This window comes from Protopterus annectens, chromosome 7.part1 (genome assembly GCF_019279795.1).
Source record: "Protopterus annectens isolate FY-2018-M chromosome 7.part1, PAN1.0, whole genome shotgun sequence".
Lineage (NCBI taxonomy): Eukaryota > Metazoa > Chordata > Ceratodontiformes > Protopteridae > Protopterus > Protopterus annectens.
In genome coordinates, this window is record NC_056740.1 from 452090452 (window position 1) to 452109049 (window position 18598).

General features: G+C 40.3%; 1 protein-coding gene across 1 annotated transcript in view; it reads left to right on the plus strand.

Annotated features, from left to right (window-relative positions):
* Positions 1–18598, plus strand: part of PPM1M (protein phosphatase, Mg2+/Mn2+ dependent 1M) — a 484662-nt gene that overhangs the window by 251453 nt on the left and 214611 nt on the right. Inside the window, exon 7 of the mRNA XM_044078507.1 lies at positions 15261–15379. Within this exon, the coding sequence (XP_043934442.1) occupies positions 15261–15379 (119 nt within the window). The remainder of the gene's footprint in view (positions 1–15260; positions 15380–18598) is intronic.

An 18598-nucleotide genomic window follows, 5' to 3' on the forward strand; every position in this document is an offset into this window, starting at 1 on the left:
TTTTGGTCGCGCAGGTCGCAGGGAGGACAACGAGGTTTTTGTGCAGCAAGGAGCGTGACCAAAAAAGTGGAGTTACCAGCCAAAATTCCACAACAGCCATCAAACAGAGTGGAGATAGAGAATGTGAGCGACCCGCTACTACAAGTAAGTGTTTATGGGATTCCCGAGCCTTTTCTGAATTCAGATAGTAGTAATTTGATTATTTTGGATTCAGTCCGCTATTCTGGTTTAAGTCAAAAGGGGAGCAAGACGGGAAGTACATTAGACAATAAGGCTGTCCAGTGCCATGAATTCTTGCCTTTCAACATTGTTGACAGTGAAAATGTTAAATTAAATGACACCGATATTTTAGCTTCCAATTACTTACACAAAACACCGGAAGATGCAAGTACGGACAATATTATTGTTGACTTTATCAGTACGACTGACAAAGGGAACTTTGGCAATATTTCTGAGCTTAATGATGTATTTCAAGGAGTGCATTGTTTCCTAACATAAAGTGATCCTGTTATTATTTCTAATAGGTATGGGGATTACAAAGTGTACAATTATTCCAGTAAAGATTTTGGAGTAGAACATGCCGAATTACTGTCTAAAGGATTTACATTCATACTGGGTAGGAGGGGTAAGCTAACGGATATGTTAGTAGATTTAAAAATGTTAACCCGCAAAATGAATATTAGAATGTGGTTTGCTGATGATGGTTGTCAAAATGTTAATAACTTGAAAAAAAACAAGCAAATTTAATCCCCCTGCAAACAGTATGGTGGCCTTGTTTGAGAGGGCATGTGAGTTAGATATAAGGGAACATATGAAAAAGAAAACAAGTTTGAATAATAATGACTGCATTAGTAATTTAACTAAGTATGAGGAAAAGCTGCTAGGTAATCTTATAAATAACAAGGGAATTTGTTTCATGAAGCCGGACAAAGGCAACAGTGTGGTAGTCATGGACAGGAACGATTATTAAGACCACATGTTTAATATGTTGGCAGAGGACACTTATGAGGAAAGCACCTTAAATGAAATTCATGTGGCTTATTCTAAAATTGATTTATTGATAGATGATTTATTATTCCAAGGGCAGATAAATGAAGTGGATTATAACTATTTGAAAAATGAGTATCCTATGATAAGCAACATATTTGGTATACCCAAATTACACAAAGGTTTAAACAATATTAAGTTTAGACCAATAGTTGATGGCAAAAGAAGTAAAACATGTTTCATTAGTAAATATCTTGGCCATCATTTACAAGGAGGGTTGGCCAAATTTGAATATATCTAAAGATTCCTGGCATTTTTTGCACAAATTAAATGGAGTTAACATCAACGAACACACCATTCTTCTTACTATACATGTATGTAATTTATTTTCAGTTATTCCCAATGAAATATGATTGGAATGGCTGGAAAATTAATTAGTTAAAATTTGTATGTTTGAACAGGATCGCATAAATTTATTTGTGACACTTATGGAAACTGTTTTAAAGAATAATTTCATGTGTTTTGAAGGTCATTTTTACAAGCAAGTCACTGGAGTAGCAATGGGGGCTGCTTGTGCCCCCATATATGCTAAATATGTAATATCTTTCTGGGAACAGGAATATGTTTTTTCTAGTGAATACAACAAGCACATTCAACAATATACACGCCTTTTGGATGATATTTTTATAATTTGGGAAGGTGGCCTTGAAAGTTTGAAAGTGTTTGTACAGTATATCAGCAATACTGTGGGGTTTCTTAAATTCACCTATGAATTTAGTTGTGTGGAATTGTCTTATTTGGACGTCAACTTGAAGGTTGACAAAGAAAAAAGTAGATTATCATCTGGAATCTATAGGAAGGCCACTTTTTCGAATTCTTATTTAAATTACCAGAGCTGGCACCCTAGCCACCAGAAAAAATCAATAGTCAAAGGCCAAATGGTTAGAGCTGCCAGAATGGTAAATAAACACCAGGAATTTATTAAAGAATTAGCATTTATAATGAATGTGTTCATTAGAAAGGGGTATCCTGTTGCTTTATGTGAGTCTATTAAAGATGAAGTTATTTACAAAAGAATTAATGGTGTTTATGAGGCCATTTTAAAAACAAATGTTAAAGGGAATATGGGGAATAATTTGCAATTGAATAGCACAGGAACTGACAGACAAGAGAAAAAAGAGCAATTATATTTTATAACTACATACACTTATGACACAGAACATATAGTGTTATACAGAAGAATTGGGGACTGTTAAAATTGGGCAGCAATGTGTGTACTAAAATAGGGTGTTTCCTAAAAATGTATTTAGAAAAGATAAATCCTTTAAAAATTTATTGGAGATGGACACCCAGTACAACAGTATTAACACAAGTCGACAAAAGGGTAACGTTAAGTGTGGAAGATGCAGTTTATGTAGGTACAGTCCAATTACTGGTAGTAAAATTGTTGTAACAGAGGTGCCTATTAACATCAGAGGACATTTTAATTGTTACAGTAAAAATGTGGTTTACTAGCAAAATGTGGTCAGTGTTCCGCATTTTATATAGAGAAAACATATAGAAGTTTAAGAGAAAGAATTAGCGAACATGTTTTAGATATAAGGCACATGAAAACTACTAACGCATTGGCTAGACATATTGGGCAATATCCAGGACATGATTTTAAGTTTTGTGTCATTCAGCAAATTAACAAGGATTGTCAAGGTGGCGTTCTGGATGTGCATTTGGACACCTGTGAAATGAAGTGGCAGTTAAGGTTGGATGCCACTACTTTGCCGGGTATTAATGACAGTATAAGTATAGTTCCCATCTTGAAGTTAAAACATATTTTAGGTTAAATTGCTGGTTGTAGTGTATTTTTAAACCAATATTTTAAATCAATATTTTTAGATGAACATGCTAATTTAGGTTTTGGACACAATATTTTGAAACTACTTGGTAGTGATGATTTTATTTGTGGTGTTTTTAACATCATTTAAATGAATATTTCTGGGGGGGGGTTATTGGGAATGTTCCTTTTTGATAACATTTTTTACTCAAATTCAATATGTATTAGGCATTAAAATGTACTGAGTTATTGTATTTATGTATTTGGGTAGTTTATTGATTTATTTGGATAATTAATTAATTAATTGTTTAAATAAATGAGTTAATTGGAAGTGGGTGGGTATATAAGGGAGTTCAGTATTCAAAAGTATTTGTTCTGAAGAATTATGTGATACAGACGAAACCTAGGTCAACATTGTCATTCAATAAATTGGCACATCAGTGCTTATTGTGGTTCCTGTTGTTGGAGTTGGTCCATTTTCCTTGTCTGAGGAGAATGTACAAGCATACTTATGCCGTTAAAGCAGGGAATAAAGTGATTACCTTGTTTAGACATCTTAATATTTACCCAGTGCACACTTTTCAATTTGTTATGCTTGAGAAGTTGAACCTAAACCCTAGAGCTGGACCCTGTGGATTATCCTTAGAAAGGAAAGAACTGTTATTGCAACTACACCTGAGTGCACATAATTACCCAGGTTTAATCAGTGTTACATCAATAAACAGTATTTTGAAGCTGAAAGCATATCAACATTAAATGACACCTACCTGAATTAGGATTATTTGTACAAAAATAATATATTGTCCTTTTTTATCTTTTTTTATCTTATGAATCTTATTCTTTTTTACCAATTAAGTAAAAATATATTTATTATGTTTGGGTATTTTGTGTTTTTACAGCAAGGTCACTTTGAGATTTTTAGGCACCATGTGGTTATATGATTTTCATTTGTATAAAAGTTCTGAATGAATGGATTGTTGCTATCTGAAGTCTTAATATGTCTTAAGAGAAAAGCAGTTATGAATTTTATGTATACAGGGTGTTTTTTATGAAGTTCTACGTGAATTAAACAGTGGTGTGGTTTACGATTACCAAGCATCCCTGTTTCTGTCCTTTATTAGCAAACAGCATAACTATATGTTGGTTAAACGGGATGATGCCCTGGAATCTATCCACATGCACATCACCACAGATAAAGTCCCATGTCATATCTTACCAAGCTATAGTTCACCTTCCATGTCCCTAGAATTCCATAGCTCATATATTGACCTACTGGAGACATTCAACATTAAACCAAACTCTGTATTCATGGGAGACTTTAACTACTCCTCTATAGACTGGGAAACATACATTGCCTCATACTTACAGGCACAGCGATTCCTGGACTTTATTAAGACAAATACCCTTGACCAGATAGTGCACACACCCACCAGAGGTTCAAACATATTGCACCTGGTACTCAACAATATGGGAGAGTGCTGCACCCCCCCCATCATATCCTCACTGGTGAGATCAGACCACAAAGCTGTCTCCTTTGAATTAAAAAAAAAAATCAACTTGGTAACCCAAGCAAACCCTGTAACAGTTATGAACTATTCCAAAGAAAATTGCATCCTGTTACGTAATAGTTTTTCAAAATTCAATGTCCTTCCCAACCCCGAGTTCACAGCAACCTGTGCAGAATTTTACACAGAGACCCTGTACAACAATGCAAATGGCTGTACAAGGCCTGCTGTACCTACTAGGAGTAAGCCCAAAACAAACTCTAAAACCAAACCACACTGGTGGAATCCTAACCTTAGTAGGGTATATAACAAAAGGAAACACTCATGGCTAAAATCAGGAAGAGAAACTCCCATAATAACAAGAGCTCTCTAATTAAACTAAACAGGAAACTAAGAGGTCTAATTAATTCCAACAAGGCCAATTACAAGGTAAAGTTAGCCTCACAGGCTAAAGACAACCACAAGGCCTTCTACAGTTATGTCCAAAACCTCAAAGGCAGCACACATCAGTGTGCTGAACCTGTGGTCAATGGTGCCACCTTCATTAAGCACAGCAGCATAGCGAATTTGCTGGCTGAAACATTCAGCTCTAATTTTACCCCCTTGTCTCCCCCTCATGAAATACCTACTAGTAACCCCCCCCCCAGCTATTAACTGGTCCTGGAAGTGCTCACTAAGGCCAAAAACACAGCCTCACTGGGCTCCGACAATATTCAGGGATGCTTCCTAAATAGCTTGAAATATGACTTAGGACCACTTGAGTCACTTTTCAACTATAGCCTCTAATCAGACATTGTAACATGAGAATGGAATACTGCAACGGTTATCCCACTTCACAAGGGTGGACCAGCAACTGACCCTGGAAACTACAGACCTGTTAATCTGGCTGATCTAATATGCAAAACCATCAAATTATCATGGAAATGATCAACAAAGACATAGGCACCTTTCAGACACTGGATCCAACCCAGTTTGGCTTTGTCAAGGGAAGGTTATGCCTACTAAAGTTGGTGGATTTCATTGAAGTCACCAACATAATGCACAAGGGGAAAATGGTTCATACTGCCTTCCTGGGCCTAGCTAAAGCATTTGATACAATACCCCACTTGTGTATACTTGACAAACTCACCAAACTGGGCCTAAACTCCTACATAACTCCCTGGATTGCCAGCTGGCTCACAGACAGGATCAGGAAAGTCAGGATTGGTGAGATCATCTCCACTAATAGATTGGTAACCAGCGGGGAACCTCTGGTTTCTGTGCTGGGACTGCTGCTATTTGGCATCAACTTCTCAGGGGTAAAGGCTAAAGTCAAGGGTCTTTGATTGACCAAATTCACAGATGACTGCAGATTGGGAGCTATCACAGATTCCTCTATGACACAAGCTTCTTATAAGAGGGTTTAACACAGACAAATGGCTTGTGGTAAAATCACAGATTGAAACGCAATGACAAGAAATGCATTATAGTGCCTTTCGGGAAAACTGCCACCCAGGCTAATTACTGCATTGATATGACACCCGTAAGAGCTGACCCCGTAGTCATAGATCTGGGAACATATGCAGACAGTAATATGGCCTTTGAACAATATGTGGCCAAAGTAGTAAGAAAATCATTCTATGTCACCTAATATATAAGTAAGGGCATGGCATCCAGGTCCAAGGAAGTCACAGTGCCAGTTTATTCGGCCCTTATCAGTCCCATCATTGAGTATAATGCCCCCTTTGACATGTACCTGATCAAACATGTGCAACAGTTGGAACATTCATAAAGGTTCCTTACCAGGAGAATCTAGCCTATAAACACATTGTCCTATATGGATCATGTTAAAGCCCTAGCTCCATACTCAGTCTCCTACAGGTTACTGAGAACTAATCTATGGCTGACACACAAGGCATGCTCAGATCCAGCACTAATGGACCTTTTACACATCCACAGAATGAACAGCATCAAAACCTTTATATCCAAGGATTTAAATTTTGCTTGTGACATAAATAGACATGTTGGTGAGACAGATATGTATCTCAAAGGATCCCCATGCTCTGGAACAGGCTCCCCATCCACATAAGGCAGAGTCCATCCCTAACATTATTTAAGCATAACCTTGACCAGTGGATGGGAAATCAGATATTCACCCTAGGTCTGGTTCCCATGTCTCTAACAAAGAGAGGCAGACAGTAGTGCCCAAACTAGCATGCCAACCCCTCAGATAACTTCTAGAAACTTCCTAACATATTCTCTCCTAAAAACACCCATGATATACATAGGGACACAAGAGGGTTGGCTTGTACATCTTATAAAGGCTCTGGGGGTCATTATCCTAGTATATACCTATGAACATTGCCCACTGAGGGGACCCCATAGTTGCAGAGGATGTAGCTGACCCCCAGTCCATAGTAGCTGTACGGACAACAGCAGAGCGATCTGGGGAAAAGATGAGTGGTCTGTGGAACCAACTTTGACCACAATAGAACCACCCACCTGCTGCTGAGGCAAATTGTTAGCCTGCTGTGGTGGCAAAAGCTGTTTAGTCAACTTTTTCTTTTTGTGGCTGGAGGAAGGAACCTACCATGGGACTGGTAGTTTGTTCCAAGGTCAAGCCAGAAATGGTTCTTCTTTCATGGGGAAACTAAGCAGCAGAAGCCAGTAAAATTTTAAAAGTAGTGAAAAACTAAACTTCCCCAGTAAAAGGCACTCTAATATAACTTACCAGTCTCCAAAAGTAATTTAAACACAATTTCACTATACAAAAATGTTTTAGAATGTTTCAGAAACAAAAGTGCACTCTTATTTAAAAGTACAGTAAAGTTGTGTGGCAGTCAATAAAAATACATATTCCTAGATTAAAATACATTTTTCTGAATAGAAAAGTAAGTTCAAAAATTAAAAGTAATAAGTGGATGTTTTTTTTCCCAAAGGGAGCTTATCTTCCCAGCAATGGAACAACAAAAGGTGGGGTGCTTATTCTTAAAAGCCTGCAGAGCAGCTCTGTCTTAAGTGGCAGGAAAACTCTGAAGGGTTTGGCACCTAAACCTGTCTTTTAGTCAGCTCAGTTCAAGCTGACTAACAGTTTGGGAATGTGGAAGGTGCCCTGAAGCTTTGGAAGCTGGCCGGCTGTTATATCCTATGCAAGATATAACCCATATAGCATAGCTACTGCAGCAGAGATCAGTATGATGAACATAAATACATTTGTATAACTGAGCATAAAAGGGGAGCTGTACTAAGTAAGTAAACATTCAAGGTCAGATAAACCTATTAATCAACTGAGAAACAACTCTCTTAATGAAACACAAGGTACACTCCTGAATCAATAATGCTGCATGCAATTGTTAGGCAAAATAATTTTGAGAAATTTATACTTGTCAGTGATACCCAAATACGATATGGAACACAAACTGTACTGTGTAAACTGAAAGGCAAACAAGGGGAAATTATGAGGAACCTGTATTTAAAGAAAAGGAAGAACAGACCTATAAATGATTACCAAGAAATATAAAATTGTTGTTGAGATATATTTATAGCATCTGCTATTTTATTTCTTTCTCAGTTTACATGTTCAAGCATGCTGAATTTGTTAGTAAATGTTTAGCACTGCAGTCTTACTTGCACAAACAGTCTCAGATCAGACTCTGTGGCTTCTTTGAGTGAAGTTATTTGTAGCCCATGCACTGGCCTGAGGAACACACATATATTTATTTTTATACTTACTTAATTTTGTAGACTGAGTTAGTTCCCTAGGTCCACAGACTTATTTCAGGTAAGATTTGAGGTGGCAACCATTCATACAGACAATAAATAATTTGGCAGGGACACAGGGAAATCTTCCATGTAACCTTTGCAAGCCTTAGTTGCACATACATCCCAAGTGCCTATGAGTCCAGTGTATAGGCCATATCCCTGCAAACCCTATCACTGTCCTGCTTCTTTCGTCCTTTCCATACCTGAAATGGATAACCTCATTCAAGAGAAAATATGGGGCTATCATATCTCCTGCTTGATCCACAGAAGTATTTAAACATTTCTCTTATTCCGATTTGATGGTTCTCATGGAAGTACTGTTATACATCCTGGAGCTTTGGATTATAAAACATGTACATAGGATCATAGGAGGTTATTAGGCTATTGCCCGTGAGGCCCTTATAAGCCTAGCCAAGAGTTTAACCCATGATTAGACAAATCAGCACCCAATACCCCTGTCCAGCAGGGACATGGGTAAAATCCCAGGGGTATATTTTCTGTTTCCCATCCAGTTATCCAGGTTGTGCTTAAAAAGGGGTAAAGAGATACTCTGCTTGATATGGAGAGGGTGTCTATTCTATAGATGAGGGAGTCTCTGGGACACAAATCTGTCCTGCCAACAAGTCTTTCTGATATCACAGACCAGGTTGAGGACGCACTTGCGGGTTACTCGAGTAGAGCTTGACTTGCGAATATGCAGCTGTCCCATCAAGGTGGGGTCCATGATCACTTTGTATGCCAGACAGAGGTCACCTCTGAGGAGTCTGTATGAAACTGAGTAGAGGAATAGGGCTTTTAGCCTATCTGTGTAGGATAGACGTTTGAGGCCTTGGATTCTCCTGGTGAGGAACCTCTGTGGTCTCTCCAGATGCTGCATGTGCTTTGCGAGGTACATGCCGAAAGGTGCATTGTACTCAGTAATGGGCCTTATAAGGGAAGAATACAGGGATGTTATGACCTCCTTGTCCCTGGATGAGATACCATTACATATGAGGTGGAAGGCTTTCCGTACCACAGAAGCAACATGGTGGTCAAAATTCAGGCTGCTATCAACCTGGGTGCCCAAATCCCTTATGATTGATTGATTGCTTAGGATAATGTTATTAATGTGATAATTTGTGGGGATGTTACTCTCCCCAAAGGGGATGATGATGCATTTTTTGGTATTCAGCTTGAGGCTATGTTTCTGGTACCAGTCATTTGTCTGAGTGAGACCCTCTTGGAGGATGCCCATATCACTAGGGGAATTGATGACAGCACTCAGCTTGCAGTCATCTGCAAACTTGGTCAGCCATAGTCCACTGGTTTTGGCCTGCACCTCAGAAAAGTATATCCCAAATAACTGAGGCCCCAAGACTGAACCCTGGGGTACACCACTCGATATGAGTCTACTGCTTGAGGTGGCTTCTCCTATTTTGACTAGGTGGGTTCTATCAGTGAGCCAGTTGGCTACCCATCTGGTGACATATGAATTGATGCCTAGTTGAGAGAGTTTATCTATTATGCCCGAGTGTGGAATAGTGTTGAAGGCTTTGGCCAGGCAATTTAAGCAGTGTGCACAGTCTTCCCCTCATCCATGGCTTTGATGACTGTCTCAAAAAAAGTAGACCAAGTTTAACAGACATGATCTGCCCTTGACGAAGCCAAACTGTGTGGGGTCGAGTGTTTGGAGGTTGCCAATGTCCTTGTTTATGATGTCCATGATAATCTGTTCCATGGCCTTGCAGATCAGGCTAGTTAGGCTTATGGGTCTATAATTTCCCAGATCAGTGGACGCTCCACCTTTGTGTAAAGGGATGACAGTGGCTGTCCTCCACTCAGCTGGGACAAAACCAGTACTCACGCTTTGGTTGAATAGGGCGCCTAATGGTGCTGCAAATTCCTGACTGAGTTCATGTAGGATGCAACCTGGGATGTTATCGTGTCTCATGGAGGCTGTATTTTCTGCCTTTGAGAGAGCAGTGATGACCTGATCCCTAGATATAAGGGGAGGAGAGCAGGTACTGGGAAAGTCCTGATTTACTGATGGGGGGGGGACTGAAGGATGAAATTTTAACTGAATCTGTCAGTCAGCAAGTTTGCTATATCTACGGCATTTGTATATGTAGTATCCTTGACCACCAGTTCTGAATAGATCCGGATGCTTCCTTTGAGGTTGTGGACATATGTGAAGAAGGCCTTATGATTGTCTCTAGTAGATGTGGCCAATTTGGGTGCGAAGTTTGCTTTGGAGGATTTCACTAGTGCTCTTATTTGCTTGTTCAGGCTAAGGAGACATTGCTTCCAATTGGGCACCTGCTCCTTCTTGGTCCTGGACATAAGCCATTGTGTTATCTTATTCAGATGGCCCTTCTACAGGCTGGTTTCCAGAAATGCATTTATCATGACATCAGCCATGGTGCAACAGAAAATTAGGTCAGATAACCTCTTGTATACAAGAGGCAAAGTCCCATGAAATAATGCATCAATCCATGTTAGCCTTCACATTTATGAAATGCTCTACATTGGCTTGTTCATAGGTTCATAGGTAGGTACCAGGGTATCTGCCCTAGGGCATTTATAAGCCTAGCCAGAATGTGTTGGCTTTCGCCTCCCTTTTTAGACTAGATTCCTGAGCCTCTGTCCAGCAGAGCCATGGAAGTGATCCCAGGTGCAAATTTATGATTTCCCATCCACTCATCAAGATTTCTCTTGAAGAGGGTCAGTGAGGGGCTCTGCCTAACATGGGCTGGGATTCTATTCCAGAGCACAGGAAGCTTTTGGGATATGAATCTATCCCTCCAGCATGTCCTATTTATTGTTGTGCTAAGGTTTAAATCCCTGGAGTGTGTAGCTCTAATGGATCTGTTTTTTTTGAGGTGGAGCATGTCCAACAATTCCAGGTTAGACATGGCCTTGTACGTCAGGCAGAGATCGCCTCTGAGTAGGCGGTAAACAACTGAGTAGAGCTGGAGTTTCTTTAGTCGAGCTGCATAGGGCATCTGTTTGAGGCCCACAATCCTCTTGGTGAGGTATTTTTGAGGTCTCTCCAGCTGTTGCAGGTGTTGGGTAAGGTACATCCCAAATAGGGCATTGTACTCAATTATGGGCCTGATGAGCAATGAGTAGAGGGGCACAATGACCTCTCTTGATCTGGATGTGAACCCTTTCATGATTAGGTGGGCTATATAGAAGGTTTTTCTAACCACTTTGGCAATGTGATTGTCAAAGGAGAGGTTACTATCTACTTGGGTCCCCAGATCCCTAATTACATCTTCCGTAATTAGTGGATTACCTTCTATATGGTAGTTTGTGGGCACTTTGTTTTTCCCAAAGGAGATGACTATGCATTTTTTTTTTCATATCACTTGAGGTCATGGTTCTGACACCAGGTATTCGTCTCTGTAAGGCCCTTCTGGAGGATACTTGTGGCAGCCAGAGAGTCTATTATGGCTCCCAGTTTGCAATCATCTGTGAACTTGGTCAGCCACAGTCCTCCCATGTTTGCCTGTACCTCAGAGAAGTATATACCGAACAAGAGGGGTCCCAGGACTGATCCCTGTGGGATGCCATTTGTAACTGGTTTAGAGTCGGACATGGCACCTGCGACACTGACCATGTGAGTTCTATCCCTGAGCCAGTTTGCAACCCATCTTGTGACATATGGGTTGATATTTAAGCTGGTAAGCTTATTTATGATGCCAGAGTGGGGTATTGTGTTGAAGGCCTTTGTGAGGTCTAGGTAGGATGTGTGGACTACCTTTCCCTCATCTAAGGCTTTGGTAACTGTTTCAAAGAAGTCAACTAGGTTTAAGAGGCAAGATCTGCCCTTAACAAAGCCAAATTGGGTGGGGTCCAGTGTTTGGAGGTTCCCAATGTCTTTGTTTATGAGATCCATGATGATGCGCTCCATAGCCTTGCAGACCAGGCTAGTCAGGCTTATAGAGTGATAGTTCCCGGGATCCGTTGTGGCGCCACCTTTGTGGAGCAGGATCACTGTTGCTGTATGCCATTCTTTGGGTACATAACCTGTGGTAAGGCTGAGTTAGAACAGTGAATTTATGTGAGGGTTTAGTTAGTTTTGGAGCTCGTGTAAGACACAGCCCGGGATACCATCCGGTCCAATTGATGATGTGTTTTTTACTTTGGAGAGGGCTGCTTTCACCTGTGTGTCTGTGATGTCTGGGGGACTGCATTCTTCTGGGATAGACACAGGCACTTTTGGTGGGGAAGGGGGGGTAAAGTTTGCACTGAACCTGTCCGTCAGGATGTTGGCAATGCCAGTGAGTTCATTGTATTTTGTGCCATTTTGCACCAGCTCAGAGCAGATCTGAGAGCTGCCACCCAGGTTCTTGACGTAGCTAAAGAATGCCTTGTGATTATCTTTAGAGTCTTTGGCGATTTTTCTTTCGAAGCTGGCCTTTGATGATTTTATGAGGGATTGAAGTTTCTTGCTAGTACTGATCAAGGATGCCTTCCGTTTTTGGGATTTTGCCTTGTCATATAATAGTTTCCTCCTTCTGTTGTATAGCTTATTTATGGCTGGGGTCCACCAGACTGGTCTCCTGTTTTTGGAGGAGTGAGTCTTGGTTTTACTTGGGATGGCACGATCTATGCTTTCCTGTAGGTGCTCATAGAGTGCATTTGTAAAGGATTCTGCAGTTTGGGTAGCATTTTCCATTAGCCCGGGGGCTTTGAAACTTTCCACCTTGGTCTTGAGAAGTGTGAAGTTTGCTTTTGAGAAATTTTTCACAGTGGTTTCCTTGGCTGGGGGTGGGGTCGGGATGTGGATGTCCATTGTGATAAGTTTATGGTCTGATCTTACCAACGAGGGATTTACCTCTGGTGTGGAACATTGAGCCCCCATGTTGGTGATGACCAAGTCCAATATGTTGTCCCCTCTTGTGGGAGTGGTGACCAGTTGTTCCATGGCATTTGAGTTTATAAACTCCAGGAACCATTGGGCAAAAGAGTTGGGACTTGAGTAGTTTTCCCAGTCAATGTTTGGGTAGTTGAAATCCCCCAATATCATGGTGTTTGGTGAGACCTTCATATTCTCCAATGTTCTCAGGAATGCCGAGTGGGGGTCATGAGACAAGGTGGGTGATCTGTAGCAGGCTATGAACTGAAAAGCAGTTTTACCTACTGTTAGTTGCACATGGATGGTCTCCGCTGCCTCGTGCAGTGCCACTAACCTGGAGGTGTGGGTATCCTTGATGAAAATGGATACTCCCCCGCCTTTGGTATTCCGGTCTGAGTTCTGGGGCCAAAAAGAATGGTATGAGTTGAATCCTGGTAGTGCTGGGGTGCTCTCTGGAGCCTTGAACCAGGTTTCTGTTACTGCACAGATATTGATTTTCTCCATACTGAGGAGTGCCTCGAGTGCATGCATCTTGAGGTTTAGACTTCTGGTGTTGAGTAGCATTACCCTTAGTTTTTTGTTTCTGGTATTGTCTATGGAGGTGGGTTTGTCTTTTGAGCTTTGCCTAAAAAAGGCACTATGGGGGTGGCAAGAGCCTTAGCCAGTATTCGAAAGCCTAAGGGTGCCAGGTGCAAGCCGTCCCTGGCGAAGCAACGTGGTTTGTTGAGCATGTCATCCCAGGCTGACAGACACTGGATCCCCTTTGAATGACACCAATAGCTTAGCCAATTGTTAAAATTGATCATTTTGTCTTTATAATGTGGCATCATTCTTGGTGAGGGCAATACGCTACTCAGGGTCAGGGTCATACCGGCCTAGGCTACATGATCTGAGAGCTCCTCTATGTCTCTTTTCATGTAGTCCAGGGAGGTACGTCTCAGGTCATTCACACCAACATGGACAATGACAGAGTCATATTTTTACCTGCTGTGGAGTGACCTGAGTGCCTGTGTTATGTGGCGGATCCTGGCTCCCGACAGGCAGCTTACAGTGACCTTCTCCTTGTTCAGCCTGGTGAGTGGGACATCAGTGTGCCTGATAATAGAGTCTCCAATTACTAGTGTATTAGGTGTGTTATTTAGACTTAGGGGCTGCGACTGTGTGGCACACTGACTTCGTGAGGTTGTGAATTTCTCATTTTGAATTCTCCTTTCCTGCTAAGCAACATTTTACTCTCAGATGCTCTGAAGAAATGACTGTCTGAGACATCAGTCCTAAAACTGCTTTTACAACAATGTGAATAATGTGTTATTTGCTGATGTTGATCTTGATTGGTTTCTATGTCTTATCTTCAATCGGCAAATCCTTTGTCTATTGTACCCCTGTTTTGACACCTGCAAATATTACAGTATTGATACTGCTGACTGGCCAGTCATACTGTTTATATTGGTCTGAGGAATATCCACGCCTTCTACTTCATGGCAAGTAAAATGATCAGACTCTCATCATACAAAGGCTGCAGAGTGTCACAGATGAGAACTCCTTCCATGTAGGTACTGACAAGGTGAGGAGTGCAGATGACTCCAACATTTAGGGCAAAAAGGTTATCCCATGAAAATGGGATGGCTCATGGTCACTTTTTAAACTTAGAATTTGTAGATGTAGTTACTGAAAATTCTAAACCTTAATTTAAGTTTTATGACTGGTTTTAGAACATAAAATCTGAAATACTTGTTTGGAAATGGTATCTGTTTTGAATTGGGTGACATCAAACTCAGAATCAGGCTCATAAATCACATTCTGCAGCATCTCACTTGCATTAAAACCTACACAGATACAAGCAAACATACTCACCTACTCACACACATAAATATGCACGTACATTCACAGACACAAGTGTGTATGCATGTGCAAATGCACACACAAACCCACCCATGCGCACACACATATTGCTTACACACTCACTGACATTAAAATGCTTGAGCACACACACACAAACTCGCACACACACACACAGGCACACGCAAACATTCTCACACGCACACACACACACACACACACACACACACACACACACACACACACACACACACACACACATTGTCACATGCACACACTGACAAACGCAAACATTGTCACACACCAATGCACACACACTGACACAAAAACAAGATACGGGTGGCTGAATTCATGTATTCTGAATTTCTGTGTATTAATACATTATGTGTGACAAAAGCCATAAGTAAATTACAAAATGTTAGATCACATGATACATTTTTAAGGAGAAAAACTGTGTTGTACTCTTAGAAAATAGCATCGCCTAATGGAAACTGACTGAAATGAAATGTATTTTCTGCAGGCCTTCACATACCCACAATTATTGGGTAATGAATTCACAAGGTATGAGTTTCCCCGAAGGTTAATGAAACAGGAAGTGGGAAAGAAAGTTCTATACAGAGATTACTTCATGACGGGCTGGTGAGTCAATCTCTTAGAATATTTATTTTATGGAAAGTTGTTTCACTCTGTATAGGCACTGCTAAATTTGATTTTAAAAGAATTATGTATTGTCAGCAGATAAGTACATTTCAGGTTACTGAATCAGGTTAAAATGTCTGACCCTCTGTGACATTGTAGGCATTTCTGTATTGTTTGTGTGCCATTTCTACCCCTTGTATGACTCTGTGTGTTTTTATATTACCTCTTGTGTGCCTGAATCCATTTTACCACTCATAATATATATATATATATATATATATATATATATATATATATATATATATATATATATATATATATATATATATATATATATCAGGATTCACCTCTTCACTTTTACTTGAAACTAATATATATGGAAGAGGTTAGGAAGAACATCTGAAGTTTACCTTTGTGATATTGACTCAAATGTTAATACGTAACCCCAAAAAATACTGATCACACCTTAGATTCAATTCAATTCAACTTTATTGCCATATGTACAGAGACATACATCATACAGTACAATGCAATCCTTACTCTGCAAATCCTCCAGCAACATATTTTAAAACACAACAATACAAAAATACATACTACTATAAAATACAAATACAAATAATAATTCAAAACAGAAGACATTTCACCCCTCCAAACACAAACCAGTCTATAGTGCTGGGGGGATGGGGACAGGTTTTATTAACAAGCATGATGGCATGAGGAAGAAAACTGTCTTTCAGCCTTGTTGTTGTAGCTGCTATACGCTTATAACGTCTCTCTGATGGTAGCAACATAAACAATTTATGTTGTGGATGAGTATGTCCTCAACAATGTTATAGGCCCTCCTAAAAACTCTTTTGTTATAAATGTCCTCCAATGCAGGGACTGTTATACCAATAATATTTTGCAATGATTTCATCACCCGCTGTACAACCTTACAATCCTGTGCTGTACTATTCCCAAACCAAACTGTGATGGAATGGAAGAAGGTATTCTGGATTGTACATCTGTAGAAGTTGCTGAAGATAGTACTTAGCATATTAAACTTCCTCAGCCTTCTCAGAAAGTGCAGATGCTGTCAGGCTTTCCCCGCCAGGTCTGTGGGGTTATAAGTCCAAGTGAGGTCCTCAGAGATGGTAATACCAAGAAATTTAAATATAGCGTCTCTCTCCATCTCAGTGTCACCAATGCGAAGTGGTGGAGGCTGTTTTCTCTTCTTCCATGTATCAGTAATCATCTCCTTTGTTTTACTGGTATTAAGAGAGAGATTATTGTCCTGACTCCACTTCACAAGGCTATCCGTGTCCCTCCTGTACGCTAACTCATCATCCCCAGAAATCTCTCCAGTAATGGTGGTATCATCCGCTAATTTAATAATGTTGGTGTTGAAAAGCAACACGATCATAAGTTAAAAGTGCGTACAGCATGAAACTCAAAACACCACCTTGTGGTCTTCCTGTGTTTATGATAACTGTTTTGGGCATGTTATTCCCCAGCCTGACTGAGTAGGGTCTACCTGTTAAAAAGTCCGAGACCCAGTTACAAAGAATAGGTGGCACTCCTAGAGTGGAAATCTTGTTGGTAAGCTTAGCTGGTGTCACAGTAATGAAAGCGGAGCTATAATCAATAAACAGCAATTGAGCTTAACAGTCTTTATTCCCCAAGTGTGTAAGAGCTATATGTAATGTTGTACTGACTGGATCCTCTGTTGACCTATTTGGTCTGTATGCAAACTGTAAAGGGTCTATTATATCAAGTATAAATGTCTGAATGTGGATCATAATAATCCTCTCAAAGCATTTCATCACTATAGGAGTCAATACAACAGGACGATAATCATTCAGTTACCTTTGCCCTTTTTCAGCAAATGAATAATTGTGGTAGTTTCATAACAGGTAGGAACTGTAGCTTGTATAAGAGAAAGATCCAATATATCAGCTAAAACATCAGGAAACATTAATGCACAATTTTTAAATACACATCCAGCACTCTTATCTGAACCAGCTGCTTTCTGAGGGTTTATCCTCCTCAGAGACTTTTCCACATCTGTGGATATTTTAAACAGTGGTGATAAACCCTCCTTATTTATTTTATTATTTGTTTATTTAACATTTGTTTACCGGGAAAGTCCAACTTGGAATGAAGTCAATTTTCAGCGGAGGCATGGGGAGAAATGCTCCAGACTCATGTCTTTATAATGTGGGAGGAAACCAAAGTACCCAGAGAAAACCCACACAAACACAGGGCAGACATGCAGACTCCACACAGAAGGCACTCTAGCCAGGAATCAAACCAGAGAACCTCTTGCTGTGAGACAACAATGCTTCCACTGCACTACTGTGCCATCCATAGCCCTAGCCCTGCCCATTAGCTCAACATTATGGGTCTCAAAGTAGGCATAGAATTCATTAAAATCATCTGGAAAGAAATGACTGTCAGTGGTTATCCCCTCTACTTCTGTCTCTGTAACCTGTGATATTTTTGAATCCCTGAAACATACGCTGGGTAACAGCAGTTTAAGTCAGTTATTCTTCTTGGCTTCTCTAATAGCTCTGCATAGATCATATATATATTAGATCTAGGGGCAGAGTGAGTCCATCATTGACTTAATGAGGGAATCATGGCAAGTGCTCAAAGAAGCAATCCTGCTACCCCAACCCCTACCATCACTAACCTCCCTGTTTCCTCCATTCCTGTTGATATCCAGATACCTCTCTTTTACTTTTCCACCCCTCACAACTACCACCACCACTGACCTCTACTCGGCTATTGCTGTGTCCATGTGATCCTTGTATTTTAAACAAGACACAACTCTGTGATAATAACATATTTTGGGTTACTGCTATCACTTCTTTGTTTATGAGCAAGCTTAATATAATTTCCTCCCACAGTTTCTAAGGTTCTGTAAATTGCAAAGTGGTAAAAAGTGATTAAGCTATCTACACTATCCGGCTGTCCAGTTAGCTACCATACAAGCATCCCACCTCTTCTTCCTTCTTAGTTTCATAGTTTCATAGTTTAGTACTAGGCTATCTGCCCTGGGGCATTTGTAAGCCTAGCCATAGTGATGTGGCTTTTGCCACCCCATGAAATGGTACAAAAATGTACAGATAAAATCTAGAATACTGTGCCTCTGTCTAGTAGTGACACAGTGAATGTCCCCTTATATAATAGAATTAGTTTACTGTGCCTCTGTCTAGCAGTGACACAGATGTGACCCCT